This window comes from Meleagris gallopavo, chromosome 20 (genome assembly GCF_000146605.3).
Source record: "Meleagris gallopavo isolate NT-WF06-2002-E0010 breed Aviagen turkey brand Nicholas breeding stock chromosome 20, Turkey_5.1, whole genome shotgun sequence".
Taxonomy (NCBI): domain Eukaryota; kingdom Metazoa; phylum Chordata; class Aves; order Galliformes; family Phasianidae; genus Meleagris; species Meleagris gallopavo.
Window position 1 is genome coordinate 8,451,926 of NC_015030.2, and position 19,882 is coordinate 8,471,807.

A 19,882-nucleotide genomic window follows, 5' to 3' on the forward strand; every position below is an offset into this window, starting at 1 on the left:
CGGCCCGGCCCGCTCCCCGCCGAAGCGCTGAATGCAATTCCGGCCGCGTTTTGGCAGCCTGTGTTACAGCACAACGGGGAGAGCGAGCACACAGGTGGTGCTGAAGTCGGCCCTCGTGCGGTGCCACATCCCTGCTACCCGCCCCTCTTTCTGTTTGGAAGTCTGCGCTGTGATTTATAAGCCTTGTGTTATGTGCTATGGCACCCATTAGTCACCTGCTTCATACAGGTCTGTTAGCGAAGGCACGGAAGTCTGAGTGCGATGGAATAAGTGTGTAAGCATGTCTCCTGTCACAGTACTTACATATCAATGCTACAAAGTTACCATTAACCCAAATTCTTAATCATCGTACATCTCTAGGACAATGGTCAATGCACTGCTCATGTGCTCCAGCCCCTTTCCTGCCTCCAGAAAGCAGCCGGCACCAAGAGCAGAACTGCTGCTGAGCTATGCAAGCAGAGTCCCTGCTGCAGCATGTGGGTCAAGAGAGATTCAGAACACATCCCAGAACCCCATCCTCCAGCCATGGCTTTGAGACTCATGTGTTGAACACTTATCTGCCAGGATGAGATCAGTGCTTGATGCCAGGCCGGTGTGCTCCCTTAGTGTGCACACAAGATGGATTTTCTATCTGCAAAGGCTCTCCTTGCCACCACCCAAGGTTCCAGGAGCCAGAACTCCTGCAATTCCTGCTCTGCTACTGCCCTGCTGAACCTCTGCCTGGTTTCAGGACTCCTTTCCTTTCTCCCTTTCCCCAAAAAGATAAGAGCAGGGTAACCATCACCACGGGGAGCTTGGACATCTCAGTCCTGTTTGCACCACGCAGGGCTCTGAGCACAGAACGGCACCACTTGTTACACCTGTTCCAGGCTGTGTGACACACAGTGCTGACATGCACCTCTCCTCCAGCACCAGCTGGTCCATTTTCCCAGTGCACCCTCCTTGTGAGCCAGCGTGTAATGGGCTGAAGCAGGTCAGTAGTGCAGCCCATCAGCCAGAGCTGCTACTGAGATTCTGGGGCATAACTGCTTCACATTTCCTCGGTGCAGCAGTTTAACAGACAAAGGGGGGCATTGGTAAGGCCTACTGTTACAAATCTGAATATCCAACACCTCACTGCCATAAGGAATGTGGAAAAAGGGAAGGCCAAGAGGTCAGGGGTTGCACTGTGGGTGCCCTCTGTTCAGTGCCTTTATTGCCTGGAGCAGCTGCCAGCCAACAGCGGGCAGGCAGATATTGGGCAGTACAGACAGCGATTGAGGAACCATCAGCTGCACAGCAAAGTGCTGTGATTGCTAAGGAGGACCAAACCGCATGGTAATTACTGTGCTCCTTTTATACAGTAGCATAAAACTGTCCTCTGGAATCCATTGCTACAATAAATAAGCTCAGATTCAGAAAAGAGAGTATGTATCACTAATGAGCATTCCCCTCCTTCCCTCTCCCTTAGAGAGCTCACCACAGCCTGCACGTTAAATAACGCACCACTAGCACAGATCTCCGCACAGCACCGACCCCAGGGGTGTCGGGAGGCTGCGGTACCCCTCCCATGGGCACGGCTGAGCCCCCAGCGGGGGAGGGCGGTTCCTCGTGAGGAGAACCGTAACCCCGGGGAAGCGCCGTGCAGCGGCGGTGTGAGCACACAGTGCGGTGGGACGGGCACCCAGTATGGGCACACAGTGCGGTGGGACGGGCACCCAGTATGGGCACACAGTGCGGTGGGACGGGCACCCAGTATGGGCACACAGTGCGGTGGGGCGGCGCTGAGGGGCAGCACGCGGCCGCTCCGCACAGAACCTTCCAGAACTTCGCCTGGCATTTCCACAGCCGGACCCACGTTTCTTTTTTCTTTACTCCAGCAATTAAAGCAAAACCCGGAGAAGAGGCTCAAAATGGAAGAAGTTACAAAATAAAGATAAAACTTTACCTCAGCGTTCTGGTCCGGAAGATGCGACGGGCAGCGGCGCACCGTCCCCGTTCCACGGGGAAGGACGGGAGAGGTCCTGCGGCGGGTCCGAGACCGGATCCGAGTCCGGGTCCCAACCGAGGTCCCGCCTCCCGCAGCCCCCCACAGCTGCTGGAAGCGCCGCTCTGCAAGTGCGAGCGCGGCCCCTCGGGGCTCACAAGGATCCGCCGCAGGTGCCGCTCAGCAATTAGTTAATTGCAGCTGGCCGCGGGTCTGCCAACAGCTCGCAGCTGGAGCTCGATTTGCTCGCAGCGCTGCACGAGGAGCTCGCACAGCCGCGTGCCGGCACCGCATCGCCGCGCGGTGCTTTCAAACCGTGCGGGAATGGAGGGAATCGCGCTGCAAACTGTTGCCGTGTGTTGTAATCACGGCGAGGTGAAAGGATTCACGTGAGCAAAGATAGTTTTATTGTCCCCGTACGGAGAAAAGTGTAATGGCAGGGTGTGACAGGACTGACATCGCTTCACGGGTGGTGGAAATTACAGAATGAAGTTGCAAATAATTGTATGCTGCTTTTGCTGGCTGCTTTTTTTCTGTAGCAATGAAGCGAATGGACTTTGCTCAGTTTCCAACCAAGCAGCCCTTGAAGTCAAAAATAAAACCACCTCCTTGCTTCCAAGGCAGCTTCATGGGCTGAAAGGTGGATGCCAGATTCAGTTTAAAGATTTCAGCTCTCTGAGGAGGGAACGTTGCATTTTATAGATCGAAACTTTGGGCTTTGGAGCTTTTAGTAGGTGCTGCTTTTTGTACGCCTCACCATTTCTTATCTCACCGTATCCGCGGTGCTTATCGGTGCTCCGTGAGACACAAGAGGGAACAATTCCAGCATCTGACCAGGCGAGGGGGTCAGCACTCAATGAACGCAGCGATGTTTTGCTGTGCTACAAACCCAAGAGTTTTCCCTGCAGCTGCTAAATGTGAAAAGCAAGGCGCTCCATTCCTCAGTTTACCATCTGGGTAAGAAATTCTGCCCTCGGTACCTTCGTGATCTTCATGCACTTTCAGCTGTGCAGACCCAGGGTCCTTCCTTAGGAAAAGAGGCCACAGAAGGCAGGAAGAGAAGCAGAAATCCAATGAGTTTTACCCTAAGAAGGAGGATCTATAAATGGGCACTGCTGTTTCCTTTTTGATTCCAATAGTCAAAGTAAATCACTCACCCACTTCCACAAAAATAACCCCAGGACTGAAATAAACCTAAAATGGGTGAGGCGTTCAAAGGAAGTTTTTGTGTGAAGTCCATTTCAAATGCAGATGGAAACAAATAGTCTCCGATGTGAATAAAAACTACAACCATTGAGGCAGGACCTTAACGCACAGCTGGGTGTTTTATTTCCAATTAACCAAAACTAACAAGCAGATAAAATTGGTCTCATAGTGACACCAGAACAGATCCAGGGAGTGTGTGAGATACTGCCATAAAGAGACCAGCCACCTGACAGCACATTGCTAAAACAAGACAAAGAACTGCTGATTAAATTACATTTCATTTGCTAAGGAATTTTGAACATGACCTAGTGCTTCTAAAAAAACCTGTATAAAATGAGTATTTTTTACATCTCAGGCACATGAATACAAATCTGAGCTATTTTATATATACAGACATTTACATTACATGAAAATCCAAGATGAAGATCAAATGAAAAAAAAAAACAGCTTTTATAAAAAGTACCCAAAACAGCAGACGAAATGTGAAAATACAATGCATTCTCACAACAGAGAAGTAAAAGGCACAAATACTAAGATGTATAACCATGCAAAAAAATGTAAGTACAACCTGTGCAACAAAGCAAAACAAACGGCTCCCACAAGTGGTTTTACAGTAATTCTCAGAATATCACAGTATTGAAACATACTGTAAGTGCAACATTTACTGTCCCGTAGCACAGTGAAGTGTTCACACCATACCAAATTCTCCCTTCCAATCTCCTTTCTCCAAAGCCGGAATGATTTAGCTAAGGATAAAGTGTTAAATCAAATGGAGCTGGCGTTGGGTGGTGTAAGGTGGAAGAGTAACTGCAGCCCTTCTGCATCCATTACTTACTGTGTATGGAATGTGCATCTACCAGAGCAATCCCTGCCCCTGGCCAGGGCACAGTGCAGAGGTTTGCCAGGGTGAATTTCACTCTGCTGAGAGCAGTGATGTGAAAGCTGACAGCTCCAATGTCACAGTTGCACCACTAACAACACCTATTAGAAACAAACACAGATCCTAGGGGTAGGTAGCCAAAATATACCAAGGAAGTCCATGGTTATTAATGCTTTCTTCACTAGGCTAAAGTTTAAGTTAAAAATATTCTCTCCCTAATTACGTGTTTCAATGTGTACTGCTCTCACAGTTGAAAAAAAAATAAAATTCAAGACTGAAGCCAAGAAACCAAAGGAAAAAAACAAAAAAAAAATGCATAAGGTAGGCAATGTAACACTGTCACAAACTGCCTGCACTCACCCAACCTGCTGATGTTTCAGCCTGAATGGGCAGCTGCCATTATCTGTAAGTTACGCTTGCTAGGCTAAGCCAGTAGGTTTGTGCCTTGCAAACAGTGTACAATTACAGCACGCCATTGGATAGCTATTCAGAATCGAGGTAATGCTTACAGGGATGCCCAGTGCTGTCTGACGGGGATGGACTTCAGCCTCACAGTGAGACTGAGGTGGTATTTCCCTCTGAGCCTCAGCAGCGGCTGCTCCTTGGCATGCTGCAAACACAGCAGGAGCAGGAACAGCTTGCTTCCTCCTCCCCTGCAAATAAGGGCACAGCCCTTGGCTCTGCAGACAGCCTGTCACGCTGAATGGATGCAAGCACCAGGAGCACATGAGCAAAACCCACCCTCGAGGAGCTCCAGCCAGCCTGAAAGAGCCTTTTCTGAGAGCATCAATTCAGCATTAGGTCCCCTCCCAGACAGATGACCACTGACGTGCACAAATTGTGGATAACTGAGCTAGTCTGTGCAAAGGACTCACCCATATTTTAACCCTCAGTAAACATCAACTTCGTCCTTCAGTGTTCAACCAGCAACTGCTGTTTTTTGATACAGAAGACTGAATGACCACAAGTGAGATCTCAGATGAAAAAAAAAAAAAAACACATGAAACATTTCTTAATGCTAAGGGCAGCCACGAGAGTTTCCTCTGTGGGAGCCATCAGTTCTTCCTTTCTCTTTTTTTTTTTTAATTTTTTTCCCCAAGCATAACAGAACTCTTCCCTTCTCTCCTTTTTCTTTCTTTAGTGGTTATAGAAAACAAAGGGTGAGAGGCAGTAGGTGAGAATTTTCTCTAAATCTTTTTTAAAAGGACAACAAGCTACTCACGATGGGGATTTCACACCTCTTCTAGTCACTATATAATAAAAAAAACCCTAATAAATATAATCCACAGCTCAAGTTCCGCATTATTGTGTGCTAACACACAAGCCTTTGGTTAAATTACTGAAAGATTTTGTTTGTAGTGCTCAGCTGAACCAACACTGTCTCCTAAAACAGAGAATAACCACAGAAGCCCCAGCGAAGCCTCCCTCTGTGCAGAACAGAACCCTTGCAAGGATTATAGGATTCCAGCCAGCGTATGTGCAAAGCTTCAATAAATGAGAAGAAACTCACACACGCTACACACTTCAATGGCAAACTGCCCTGGGATCAATATTTTGGATTGAGAAATACTGAGAAAACAATCCCAAGGTGCTGCCAAGGAACAACGTGCCAGCAGCTGCAGAACATTTCCTTTCCTTTAAGATCAGCTGCTGGCTACATAAGCAGTCCTGCTTCCTTGAATATGTTCCTTAAGTAACAAACGACCTAACAAGAGTATGAATATTACTGCTTATGCCAAACCAATGCAGTTACTGCTTCGTTAAAGTTTGAGTTGGTTTTCAGTGAAATCAACATAAGCCACTGATCTGGCAAGTGTCAGATCAGCTGCTGCTTCCTTCCTTGGAAAACATCCCGCAGACCACACCATGCAGTACGTAAGAAAAAAAACACTGTATATTCACTGCCACTAAAAAGAAGTATTTACTTGTAAATTCTAGTTCTTAGACCCATCACATGCCATTAGCACCATGACCTGGAGACTGCTGCACAGCGATTGATGCAGGCCATGAGCAAGGTTTGCATACACCTTCCAAACCCTCAATTACTAAACAGATTAGGCAGTCTAAATACAGTAGGCCAAGATCCCTTCTGGAGTGTAGAACAGAGCCTTGCTGCAGTCAGATAACAAGGTGTTTGCTGATATACCCATTAATCAATGACACTGCACTCAAATGCCTACAGAGCTGGCTGAGAAACATCTGAATTTCTCCCAAGACCATAAAAGGAAAGTTTTGACAGCAAAATGGTATGGATTTTTTTGAGACTTGCTACAAATCTATGTATTGAAGGCTCCTTTAGAAACAGATTGGATGGTTACAGTTTGTCACTGTCACATTTCAAAACACAGCAAACAACTTGAGTCTTTATTACAAGATACTAAGAAAGCTGAAAAATGCTCTGCTGTCAATCTAGTTCTAAGTCAGCACCATGCTCTGAAACCAGAAGCTGAAGGCTGGTATTTGGAGTGAAGCAGCCAATATCAGCAAATCTTGAAAGACTACATTTCAGGAACTCTAAGTGCAATGTTTGGAAGAGGTATTTTTCCATAGCAGCCTGTGTGTGTGATCAGCCTGGCAAAGGACTGCTTCTAGCCAGGAGCGACTCATTTTTTTCCACCATACAAAAATACCTGCAGTGGTTTGCAATTAGTTTGATCAGAATATCGCCTAGCTTTTCAGATCCTACAGTATAAAGAGCTAAAGAGCAGATCAAGAGATAGTACCTTGGATTGTGTTTGCATCCCTGAGGGTTAAATGAGAAGCATGATTTTAACACAAGAACGTTTACTGCATTTGAGTATTGCTAGAATGAGATTATACCATATTTCTGTTTGAAATATTGACTGAAATACATATTCTCTGGAAAACTGGTACCCAATTACTCTTCCCACTGCTCCAGTGACCCACCAAAGATGATCTTACTGCCAAGCTACCTTTATGTCATAAAACGTGATGACTGATTTTGCAGGATAGAAGGGTCCTCCCAGGTTTGTTCTATTGCCTGTAGTTACTGGGGAGCTATTATCAGACAGCTTAAAAATGCAATTGCCAACTGATTATTTTTAGAGGTGGATACCATAGAGGAAAGCATATCTGCCAAAGGAATGGATCTCCCACCTCCAACTCACATCACTTGTAAAACACAATAAGTGTCTGGATATGTATTTGAGAACTAATTGAAAGCAGTACCATGCCAACAGCCCCACAGGTATGGAATGGAATCTTCTTTATGCAGTACAACAAAGCTACAAACAGCACCAACGTGGTGGTAAGAAAACTCTTCAAATGCCAACACTGTGGAGTAAGGAATGAACACCTTTTGAATTCTAAAGCCACTGGGTGCAGAGCTAAACAAGAAGTCCTTGCAAATCTGTAGGAAATTCACTGCTGTGCACCCTCAGCTAATGTGGCATTTCCAGGATTTCAGCCACTCAGTGGTGAGTCACTATCAGCAACTATTAACTTTTTACATATTTACCTGCACAGAATCTTGGATATTACCACATTCATTTCTTCCACTCGTGTCCTTCAGCTCTGCAGGTTCAGTGAAGCCAGCTGTGCGCATTGCTTCCAAGTGCTCAGCACAGTTTTCTGCAAACTAGTCCTAGTCCTCAACATTTGCTGATGTTCTACCCTAACAAGAATAGGTTTTAGGTTATTAAAATTTTAAAACTGAGTCCAGTTTACTTCAAAATATTCAGGAGAAAAACATTCAGTCACCAGTCTGACCTGCAACAGCTTCACTTACACGTAAATCCAGAGCAGGAGAGCAGGACAGAAGTGTAACTTGCCAAGCAGGAAGCCCCATTAGCAGGGCTGCTGGCTCACCCAGCCCTGCACGACACAGGACGTTAGCAACAGCCACCCAGCAATTGAAACGATTCTCAGTGGCCTACGAGAAGAGCAAAGTCCTTGGCACAATTCACTAACAGCACCACGCAGATGGAGACATCATCACTGAATCACAGGTGAGGAGCCCTCCTGGCAGGTATCTGCAGGTAGCACCAAGCTGGTTTAACTGTTTCTCTCCTACCTGCTGGGTGGCACATTCAGAAGCAGCAGTGGTGGGAACAGGGCGTACTGTGGGTGATCCACGGTGATCCACCTGTTTCTCCACAAGCAGAAGCTGCTGCAATTTAGCACAGAACATTTTACGCCATTCCCAGCTGGTAGAGGGACAGTCTTTAAATCCCTTCCTCCAGATTACCCTGTGGCCTCAGGAATCCAGCCCTGAGACATCACTGTTTGATCGAGGCTGTAACATTTCTCCCAGTGCACTGAAGTCCCACTGACTTCTTTGCTTCTGGGATGTTGTATCCCATCATTATTCCTCTTGTCCCTCTGGCTTTCCAGTTACTTTACACCTGCCTATTGCAGATACATAGAAACAAATTGTTTTTATTTTCTTGCCTCCAAGAAAGCCTAATTTCAGTACCTCTCCCTCTCCCCTTCCCAACACTCCAGTAACATGTCACTGAAGGCAAGAGCACAAAAACTGCAGAAAAATATATATATATTTACACCCATAACTGAATACAGATATGTATTCAAATTGAGGAAGAATGTATCACACACACACACACACACCAAGATACAGCAAGAGAATACTAGGGGCAATGCTGCCAACAGCAAGATATACACAGAAAAGCACAGTTACTGCTATCGTAACATTCTCCTGGGGAGTGCATTCAATAGAGGGAACAGCTCTGGGCATTGGGAAGAGCCACATCACTATTAGGAAGGGCCTATTTTTCTGTGCCAGTTGGCATCGATCAAAAGGAATTTTGAAGTGTAAAATTTTGAGTTAAAAAAAAGTGCACAGAATAAAAATTGTTTAAGCATTCAATTATCAGACAATTCCATAAGCTTCTTTTATATAAGCTACATTATTAATTAAAAAGGTCCAAGCACTACAGCACAGAGATCCAGCCTAGGAAAACACAGGCACACATTGAAGTCCATCTCTACTTAAGGCAGCAATTAAGCACACACTCAATTTTAAAGCTTTCTGTCCTGTCCCACTGACTTCTATGAGCAGTCACAGCACGCATTTGAAGTTAAGCACTCACACAACTGCTCATGTAAGCCAGAATGCATTCCCTGTTCAGAGCTTCAGACAAGCACGTGTGTACTCAGCTTGGGTTGACAACTTATGCAAGACCAAGCTCTTCTATTTTTTACTGCCCTATAACTAAAAGCCACTTCACATGAGGCTTCCCCTGTCACCATGTTAGGGCCTTCCAAAGCTTGTCCACAAAATGCCACTCTCCAAGCAGTGCAGTGTCTGATGGTGGGAAAGCAACTCAACACATATTATTATTATTACTTTTTTAGAACTGAAATATGCTCCTTCTGTGAAATATTTAAAATTAGTAAGATACGGGATTGCAGAATTCATTTGAATGGCCCACGTGCTGCAGAAGGACTGGAGGAGGACAGGCTCAAGAAGTGGGCTCACATGAACCAAATGAGGTTGAGCAAAGCCAAGCACAAGGTGCTGCAGCTCGGCCAGAGAAATCCAGACATGAGCACAGACTGTGAGAACAACTCATTGACAGCAGCCCTCTGGAGAAGAGCTTGGGGTCATGATGGACAAAAACTGTGGTTTGGGCCAATCCAAAGGTGAGGGAGGTGACTGTCCCACTCTGCTCCGCTCTTGAGGCCTCACCTGGCGTATGGTGACCAGCACAAGATGTGCTGCTGTTAAGAGTGGGTTCAGGGAAGGCCACAAAGATGCGAGGGCTGAATCACCTCCTGTGAAGGAACACTAGAGGAGCTGTGCTTGTGCAGCCTGGAGAAGAAAAGGTTCCAAGGAAACCTCACTTCAGCCTTTAGTATTGAAAAGGAGCTTATAGACAAGAGGGAGATCCATTTTTACACAATCTGATAATAATAGCACAAAGGGGAATGGTTTTGAAAAGCAGGGAAGGGAGATCAAGTTAGCTGTTCAGAGGAAATTCCTGACCTACAGGGTGGAGAGGCAGAACAGGCCTGCCTTGAGAAGTTGTGGATGCCCCCATCCCTGGAGGCATTCAAGGCCAGGCTGGCCTGATCTAGTAGGTGGCAATCCTGCCTAGAGTAGGTGGTGTGATCTGTACAAGCTTTAAAGTCCCTTCCAACCCACGCCATTCTACAATGAACCCCTGAAAATAGGGGAAGAGAGATTCCTAGCCTCAGTGCTACAGGAACCCTGGCATAAAATATACACATGTGCACACACACACACACACACACACACACACACAGTGGGCTGGCTCAAAGCGTCCCAAAGCAGAGTGATCTTCTATAGAAAGCACTTGGTGCTGACACTGGCAAACAGATGGATGGTGATTTTACAGATAGCAACAATTCAGCCATTTCTTCCACTTTTCTTTTTTACTTTTTTTTTTTTTTTTCTTTTCCACAAATTTTCTTTTCCTGGATGTTGCTTAAGTAATAAAGCTCAATTGAATAGGAAATTACACAGTCAGCACCAGTTAGGGACTGAACCTGGGTATAATGTTTGCTTTGTGGTACCCAAATTCCAGGAAGAACGAAAGAACAAATCTTGCTCCCAAAGTTAGGGTCACATCCATATGTTTCCATTGTCTTTCTTCCACCTTTACAACTAGAGGTAGAGTCATTTTGTCCAGTATCTAAAACAGCATAATCCAGTTATATTGTTATTACATTAATATACAGTATCTATCTTGACACAGGTATTGAAAGTGCAAGGAAGTCTAACCAAGCCAATTCAGTGACAAATAACAGTGTACAAATGTCATATAAACACACCCGCGCACCCACACTCACATGTAGTGTATGTATATATATATATTTATAGACTAATTTACAGTATCAGAGTGTTGTTTAGATCCAGTGGCATGTGCAGAAATATAGGGCAGTTGCTGCTTTTCTTTTTTGTATTCACTTCAATTCTTTATTTCCAAGATAGATGGGTTGTGATCTAGGATTGCCAGAATGATCTTGTCCATATACTGTCGCAATCTGTAATTGATCTCTTCCTGTTCTTTAAGGGCTTCCATGAGCTGAAACACAACATTTCAGATTTACTCTTGCAGAACATTTAACCAAACAGCACGAATTCGGACTGAGGTAAGAGACAAGATCACCAACTACCTCATGCAGTATTCTACCCCAGCCTCCTCTCTTTATCTCTGTTAGAAATGATCTGCATGCCAAAGATCTTTATTATTTAGGAAGGTGGTGAATGGTCACCATCAGCAATCTTTTGGCAGGTCATCTGAAATAGAAATTCCACATCCTACACAGCAATCCATCCTGCACCCACACCACGGGTAAACTTCCTCATCTCAGTGGAAGAATTTCATGGTGCTCAATTTATACAAAACTCTTTAGATTTCAGTAGATACGCACGCAGGTCTGCTGAACAGAACATGTGTTACATACTGGGAACAATACAGATATTTTCTCTGTATCATACGCATATTCTCTTAAAAAAAAAAAAACACCCTAGCTGTGTATGCTCAAGAAAAATCCATGGGATGTTCTATGTTCTGCATTCAAAACATGCTGTTGTCCACTAGACTTCTGAGCTGTGAAAAACCCTTTAATCCCTCCAAAGATGAAGACAGATCGCTTTGTTGTCAAAGTTGCCCAGACATGTCAAAGCCCCAGATCCTCCTAAAGCTGATGTGATTTGAGTGTCCATTTCCACAAGCCTTCAGGGAAGTCTCACCCTCAACCTGCAGCCTCTTACCTTCATTTCAATTATATAGGAAAAAGAGAAAAATGAGAAAGATTTACACTGGTTTGTGAGGTTTACTAAGCCTGGGTCACAGCTGCAAGGCAGGCTGCTCCTCTAGAGGGTGGTGCAGGATATTCTCTGCATGAGCCAAAGACAGGAATTTCCAAAGGAAAAATAAAGATCCATCTCAACGACAGCAAAAACCCCAATTTGCTTTCATTCAAGTAGAGTTCTACAATTAAACAGCCTTTCTTCACGCTGCCCTTGTTCAGCAAGAAATTTGAGCACGTAATTCACTTCAAGAGACTGTCCAGGGACTAACAGGGCCATTCAGGTACACACTGAATAAAAAAGTTTGTCTCAAAACTCCTCTTGAAGAAGATGAGAAAAAGTTCTGTCCAGAAGAAGCAATGCATAGAAGTAAGCAATTTTTTTTTTTAAACTCTTTCATCCCTAACTTGTCTTTGGGAACCTTCACATATCTGTTGGCCTGATCTCATATCTATCCTGCAGCTTAAAGGAAGTCGTACCAGCTTGATTCAGCCCACATGCTAATGGTCCCCTACAACACCTTTCAAAGCATTACCAGATTATCACTTGCACACAGCCTACCTTCTGCAAGAATCCAGCTCTGCTACAGGGCAAATTTAGATTTAAGTAAAAGCTTGTTACTCAAGTATCTTAGAACTAAATCCAGAACAGAAAGTCAAAATTCAATTAAATAGCTATAGCAATTTCTATATGAAATTAATGCTGCAATAGCACAATACCCTGCAAGATAGAAGATGTTAAAATAAATCCACTGTAAAATAGTTCACTGAGATTCTATTTCCAGTCTTGAGATAAAAGTGAGAAAGTTATGTTAAAAGGAACACCCAGAACCACTGTTAAATTTAAATTAATTTTCTAATATTCTTGAACTCCTTGCAAAGCAGATTTTCATTTGTCAGCTTCACTTAAATCAACTTTGACAGTTAATTACATTGAAAAAAATCCAGATTTTGGATGCAGTACTTGATGAAGAAAGCATATTACCTCATCTCTTGATGCAGAGTCAATCTCAGCAGCCAGTGACTGGGCTTTTGTTTGTGTTGCAAAGAGATTTTTAGCTTCGTAGATACTCAGACTAAGAATTTGTCCATTAAGATCATCATTTTGGTCACGAAGTTTCTGATTCTCCTGTTTAAGGATGAAAAAATTGCTTTTAAGTTCTTTGTACACGGAGTCATTGGAAAAAAAATTAGCTGGTGTGGATGAAATACAGTAAGGCTACAAGTTAGCAAACAACTCTTTTACCAATGAGTCTCATCCTCACCTGAACTGCAGGTGTTTCCTAGGTACACAATTTACAACTTACTTGTAAGTTCTAGACAAATGTAATGCACATCTTAAGTTAAAGTGGAAGTGAGTGGGGATACAGAAACCTTAGGACACCATACTGGCACGTGCAGCTATAAGGATTTTTCTGAGCAGTCCTGCACAGTTTGTTTGGACTCACCCACAGACTGCGAGCCCCTTCCCTGCTCACCTGCTTCAGTCGTTTTATTTCATGCTCCATTTCCACCTCTCTGGTTTTAGCATTGAATTCACTCACGCTGGATGAGGAACTTCTCCCACGTCCAGGGCGCTCACATTCCAGCTTGTAGAGCTGCAAGTGCTCCAGTTCCTTTCGTAAGTCCTCAATAAGCTGCAGACAGGCAAGGAAACATGTCTCTCCAGCCTCTGCATAACCAGCCCTCCCTGGCATCTCTGTGCTGCACTTTGCACTGTGACAAAGGACAGACACTCATACAACAGAGCCTTTGCCTTCTGTGGAAAGGCAAGACACCTAAACTGCTTCAGAGGTGGAAAAAGCTTTGATGTCCAAGTTTGGTGTCTGAGAGGCATAATTCTCCTTTCAAGCTTAGTACAGCAAATCTTATGGCATGCATTTAAGGCTTCCAGTTCTCAAAGAGTAGTAAACCCTCTGAGATCATCATGTATTAGGTATTCTTGCAACACTCATCGCCCTATGGATATCCTTGTCAGAGATGCACAATCCTACAATACATTCACCAGATGTTGTATTTTCAGTGTTCTTCCTGTACACCTACACTTTTTCAGATGAGCTTTCGTGCAGATAAGACGCAATTGCCTGGTCTTACAACCTTCCTCATACCTACCTCCTGTGTGGCTTCCCTCTCTTTGTTAAACTCCAGCCTGTTCTGTCGCAGTTTGTCCATCATTCTCTTGTACAAATCCATCTCATCCTTCAGTCGCAGACTGGTGTCCTCCAACCTATCTGACATGCGTTGCCTTTCCTGGAATAAATTGGGTGCTTTACAGCTAGTTTGCAAATGCACGAGCCATCCTCAGTTTTTCAGCACAACCTACAGACACATCTGTGCTATACCTAGATAAACTGTCACGCATCTCAGAGCGCCTCTGATACTAAAGGTGACCAATGCTCTAATTCCAATAACTTGTTCAGAAAAGGCTAGTTATAAAACCTGAGCCAAGCACTGTATGAGTTTGCCTTTACACAAATCAAGCTGCTGTCAAATTGCACTTGACATCCAAGACGAGATCAACACTCAGGATTTTTGTTACCTCATCTAATCTCTCCGTTTGCGATTTCAGTCGCATGACGGTGGTTTTCAGCTCACCATTTTCTTCTTCCAGTTGCTGAACCCTGTGTCAATAACAAAAGTCTTAGAGAAAAGTGTCTTTTCAAGAACACAGACATGTAAAGCAGTATGCTCTAAAAAGCCATTTCACTTGCACTTGATAGAAAGATTACACAGAGAAACCCTGCCTAATCTTAGCATTTTTAATCACTGTTTTATGCTTTTTTGTTTGTTTTTAAGGCCAACAACACTACACTGATTCTCAGGTGCTTATATTCAATCACAACTGGTGTCTGAAAAAAAAATAAAAATCAAGTATGAAGAAATGAATACAGAGACAAGTGCCTGGTACAGCTGGCCACAATTCTCTCCTTGAATCCATGCCAAATAACCAGCTAAGCTGTCTACATGGGCCATGTGGATTAAAGCATTAATGTAAAACATCCTCCCATGCTTTTGGGCATTAGACATGCAACTGCACAGCTACTCCGTGGAACTTTGAACCTGTAACCATCTGTGCACTGTCTGAGTGTGAGCAGCCTACATTTACATGCAGCAGGAGAGAACAAAAATTTGTACATTGTCCTGAGAGGCATCAAGACTTTTGTTACCTTGTATTTAGCAGTTCAATTTCGGTGCCTTTCTCTTTTTCATACTTGCTATAAGCTTCTCGATGTCTCTTTATCTCTTCTTCCAGGGTTTGTTCTGCTGATGTCTCTTGGTCTTTCAATAGCTCTTCCAGCTCATGAACCCTAAGGAAGCCAGATCTCATTTCAGTAATAGCTTCACACTTTTTTTTTTTTTTTTAATAAAATAATGTGTGCAACTTCACTGCCTGCTTTCCTTCTCACTCTTTTATTCCATTTTACTTCTCTCTCTCTCTCAACACTTGACCTCTCCAGAAGTTCTCTTGGTATTCAATCTTCCCAGCACACGCAGAGTATATAGCAGTACCCACCCATCCCCTCATTCTCAGTCTCAAGAAACCTGAAGCAATAACCAGACTTCCTTTCTACGTGGATTAAAAAAAATTACAAAAACAGAAAAGCAAGCATGGTAACCCCTTTTATAACAAAAATTCTAAGTTCTCAGTACAGTAACAGAAATTAAGAAATTTGCTTAGAAGGTATCTGCTTGCTGAAAATTTAGTAAGGCAGTCCTGTTCCACTTGGACTTCTCACATGAAGCCTCATCTTGGTTTGTTCTGTCAGTTCTAAGGCAGAAAACTTGGTCATATTTCACAGAGATGTTCTTTACCCTCAACTTTGTTTTGGCTCTGCTGTGACACAAAAATAACTGGTTCCATGATTCATTACCTGTGAACTAGCTGCGTGTTCTCTTGTTTCAGTTTGCTCTTCAGGTCACCATTAGTCAGGTTATCATTTTCCAGTTCTGTAACCTTTTTTCTAGGTATGTTACCTGGAAGAGGAGAAAGTGGAAAAGAAGAACTAAGAGTCTGAATCTCTCTTCACACATCCCTTCATTGTTTCTAATGAACATTTTGCTATGGTAGCCTCTTTGAAGAGACCATATTTTCCTGCAAAGATGGTGGCAAAATTAAGCCTGAATCAGTGCAACGACACAGTAAAGAAGTACAAATACAGTGATCTGTACTTTCACAGCTCTCGCATTTTAGTGAAGCAGTTTTACTATTAATGGAATATCTTAGACACTTAGAATGAACTACTTCAGACCACGGTGAGCAGAGCTTCATCAGTTGATGCATGTCTCGAGCAGGATCTGGTTTAGGTACGTTTAATTGCAATGCACACAGCTTCTCACCTTTTCAGTTATATCATTATCACAGGAGTCTATACTGTCTCTGAACAGGTCTTCTGTGCTGCCATTACTGCTGCTGAAGTTGCTGTTGTGGAAGAGCTGCCTGAAAGATCACAAGGATAATTATTTCACTTGATGAGGAGAGAAGAAAAAGAGTCCAGGTGCTGCCTTACAGCCTGGTTCTGCACTTTGCACAGATTTTAGCACCAGATGTTCAGTCATCTCAGTGACAATTACCTCTGCTTAAGCACACACCTTACAAAGGACTGGTAACTAAACAAAGTCCTGCAGAGCACAACATCAGTTCCAGGGTGTGAGGTCTCTATTGGTTTCAACAGGATCCATCATCAACATTCATTAGCATGGTTTTCAAATTACTTAGGTTTATTCACACTACATACCAAGGCGTATTTGCTTTGTTAGAAATTTAAAGATTGCCACTGTCTGCTGGTTGGTATGGCTAATACAGAATAAATTTCATACAGTAAGAGCTTCTTTATGAACAAGAACAAAAGAAATTGCAATCTCTGTCCCCAACATAGAACCACATCATAATAGATATATTACAGATTATCTGCAGTATTTCTTGAAACTTAGAGCTCCCCCCAGTCCAGGGCTGGTTTACTCAGCCAAAGACATAGCACAGTTCCTTTTCAAAAGCATGCTCTTGCTGTCCTTTGCATTTTAGCAATGATACCAATGAAAATGTCCACCCTACAATGGGGGACAGAAGCAATAGCTGAACTGATGGAATAGCAGTTTAAAGGAAGAAATCATCAGTGTTTTTAATAGAGCTCTTCCCAGTTCAGGGGCCTGCTCCAGAACTAACAGATTCTGTTATATCACTACAAGCCTCTTGAAAATCCATCTTGGCATCTTTTTGTTTTCCTAAATTTATTTCTCCTCTCTCCTTCCTCTGCTAGTTATGGAATTGTTAAAGTTGATCCCAGAAGTACTCAGAAAAAAGTTGAAGATGCTTACCTTCCAAAAGCTGTGCTTGATATTTTCCTATTAGGGCTACAAAGATACAGAAGCAACAATACAGGAATTAAACACTGAATTCAATAGCGACCAAATAAATCTCAGTTTAACCTCTAACCAAATGGCACAACGAAACATAACATTGACTCTTTTTGTGAAGTCAAAAAAAAGATTCTGTGAACAGTATCCTTGAGCACCTCAATCAAGAACTGCAGCTACTGACAACGTGAAGATGAGTGGAGCCACAAGTTACTGTGATCGTTAATAAGTCAATTTGCAAGTACTGTTATATTTAGCAGAGATTTGTGAGTGCACATCAGAAGGAAGTTAACATCAGAAATATCACAAAGGGACACTGAGTTAGTTAGTGGTGGACATTTATTCGGGGTTCCCAAATTTCAGATGATTTTATAAACAGATAGCTTATCCTTCACCATAATACTTCCCAGTTCAGCACAGGGACTGAGATGCTTCCAGTTTTTGCAGTTTCCTTTTACAGCCAAAGATCAGTTATTATCCAAAGGAGGGACTGCATTCCAGACTAGAAGATTAGAACCACATGAACCCATCTGGGAGAGGCAAATACCTAGTTGACTCTCAACAAGATGCCATGTCTCTGGGCACACTCAGGCACACAGCTCTCTTCCAGCCACGTATATACAGCTCTGCTCATAAAACCACCTCAGATCTAGCCAGCACAGTCTGGGTTTGAGCAGACTACTTGCTAGGGCAGGAACACTGTTCAGATCAAGTACTATGCTGCTGTGTCAAGAGAAGCAGCAGCGCACTGTGCCACGGACTACACAGACAGGCAGGATTTACATTTAGTTTCTAGGGGGAGCTAGAAGCCCATCAAATGATTTCCTTCAAAAAGCCTAGCTGATGGTAGTTCTGTGTGCTCAGCACAGCTCAGAATTGGTTGGAGTGACAGGAATAGAAATGTAAAGACAGCTGAATTTACAAGGAACCCCAGAAGTCACTTCTGCCCTATGATTCATCTTTTTTTCCAAGTTCTCACTAGGAAAAAAAAAAAAGAAAAATGTGCACAGGAATGAAATGCCTCCACTGCCAATAGTTTTGTGAGAGGTGTATATGAGGTTATGCACATTAGCTAACAGTGTCACATCACCCCTTCCCACCTGGAGAAACAGGCAGCTAACTGCAGATCTGCACTAAGAAGCACAGCAGACCCCACTTCCAGAGAAAAAATCCCTCCCTTACTCTGAGATCAAACAGCTCGTTAGTTTATGTATTTAAGGTGTAGACAGCTTTAATAAACTCAAGTCAGAAAAATACTTATTACTTAATGAGGAGGTGCATTTAAGTTGAGGCTAGATATCAAGGTCTGAATTTCTTACTGCTTTGTAAGAACAAGAAAATGTGTAAGATAGAATGGAACACAAGGAAAGAAGGGGCTCTTTCTTCCTTTCTTCCTGCCACTAACTAGTTCTATTTCAAGGGAACACTGCTAGAAGCACTGCAGTAGGCTGCTTACCTGTTTGCTTTCAAATTTTTCAGCCTGGCTTCCAAATCGTTGAGTAGATTTATCTTTTTGCAGCACTGTGAGCAGTAAACATCCAGTAACTCGCTGTTATAAACATGCCTCATTTTTCGGGGTGTTTGGCCAGCACTGTTTGCAGGAAAGGAGAGATATTACTGGCTATAGTAACCAACTCACAACAGGTTTTCCTCCTGACTGTGTCAGAATCACAGACAAGGGACGTGGGGTGCCACCTCTCACCACAGCTCATTTACCTTAGAGGTAACAATGAGGAATGCTAGTTTAAGGGTAAGCCTGCCTGCCTGAGCCGAGTCTCTACATAGTACATGTTCTGGACATCAGTGCACAGAATCAGTTTGGGCAATGGGAAGAATAGCACAAGACGCACAGAGTCCATGTGATGAACATAGCAAAAGCAGCTACATTTATGTTCCACCTCAGCAATATCCCCTCTCTCATCCTGCCCATCTTTCCCCTGTCTGGCATGCAACCTGAAGAGTCCTCTCTCCAAGAGAAAGGCAGGAAGATGAAAAACAGCAGTTGGTCAGGAAGAAGTGACACAAAGGAAGAAAGGAGAAGCAGACATAGATTAAAAAAAGAGGAAAATAAAAGAAAGCAATCATGACAGAAATGCATAGAGCCTCAGGAATGACAATGGAAAGGACTGCATAAACCTGAGAGATGAAGGATGTAGTCATCACCATGAAAGTGCAGCAGAGAGGGGAGCTGGCTCTGCATGCATGACCAAGGTAGTGAGGTTGGATTGCAGGATTCCTTGAAACAGAGGGTAGCATGCAAGGGTTGCATGTGGAACAGTGGGATGGAGTGAGCTTGTTCTGTGTCAGCAATGAAGCACGAGATCTTGATATGTTTTTGATTCAAGCAGACAAATCCTGGAAAGTCTTCGTGCTTGGTTCTTCACCAACTCTGTTCACCCAATTCCTTGCATGGGGAAGGATTTTTAAAGTCTTTTAAAATCTTGTTTCAAATCAACCTGCCTGTATGTGGAACTTCATCTTACAGGATAAGATGAAAGATTTGCAGTATTAGAACTCTAACAAGAAACAGCTCTCTTGCAGATTTCTCCACTGCACCAGGGCTAGTTCAAAGCGTTAAGCTTGTTTCTGACTTACAGCAAGTAACTTATAAGTAACTGTATAAGTAACTTATACAGCAAGTAACAATACTAACCCTTACCTGTGATACCTGCTGCCTGCAACAGAAAGAAAACTATACAAGCAGAAAAGCACAGTTT

At 43.5% G+C, this 19,882-nt stretch overlaps 1 protein-coding gene across 1 annotated transcript in view; it reads right to left on the reverse strand.

Annotated features, from left to right (window-relative positions):
- Positions 1–3,272: 3,272 nt before the first annotated feature.
- The window catches only part of RAB11FIP4 (RAB11 family interacting protein 4), a 23,242-nt gene continuing 6,632 nt past the window's right edge, over positions 3,273–19,882 (reverse strand). Inside the window, exons 3-12 of the mRNA XM_031556353.1 lie at positions 18,622–18,756; positions 17,127–17,162; positions 16,135–16,248; positions 15,683–15,772; positions 14,978–15,118; positions 14,350–14,431; positions 13,923–14,060; positions 13,289–13,447; positions 12,796–12,939; positions 3,273–11,080 (exon numbers count right to left, since the gene is read on the reverse strand). Of these exons, the coding sequence (XP_031412213.1) occupies positions 10,964–11,080; positions 12,796–12,939; positions 13,289–13,447; positions 13,923–14,060; positions 14,350–14,431; positions 14,978–15,118; positions 15,683–15,772; positions 16,135–16,248; positions 17,127–17,162; positions 18,622–18,756 (1,156 nt within the window). The 3' untranslated portion in view covers positions 3,273–10,963. The remainder of the gene's footprint in view (positions 11,081–12,795; positions 12,940–13,288; positions 13,448–13,922; positions 14,061–14,349; positions 14,432–14,977; positions 15,119–15,682; positions 15,773–16,134; positions 16,249–17,126; positions 17,163–18,621; positions 18,757–19,882) is intronic.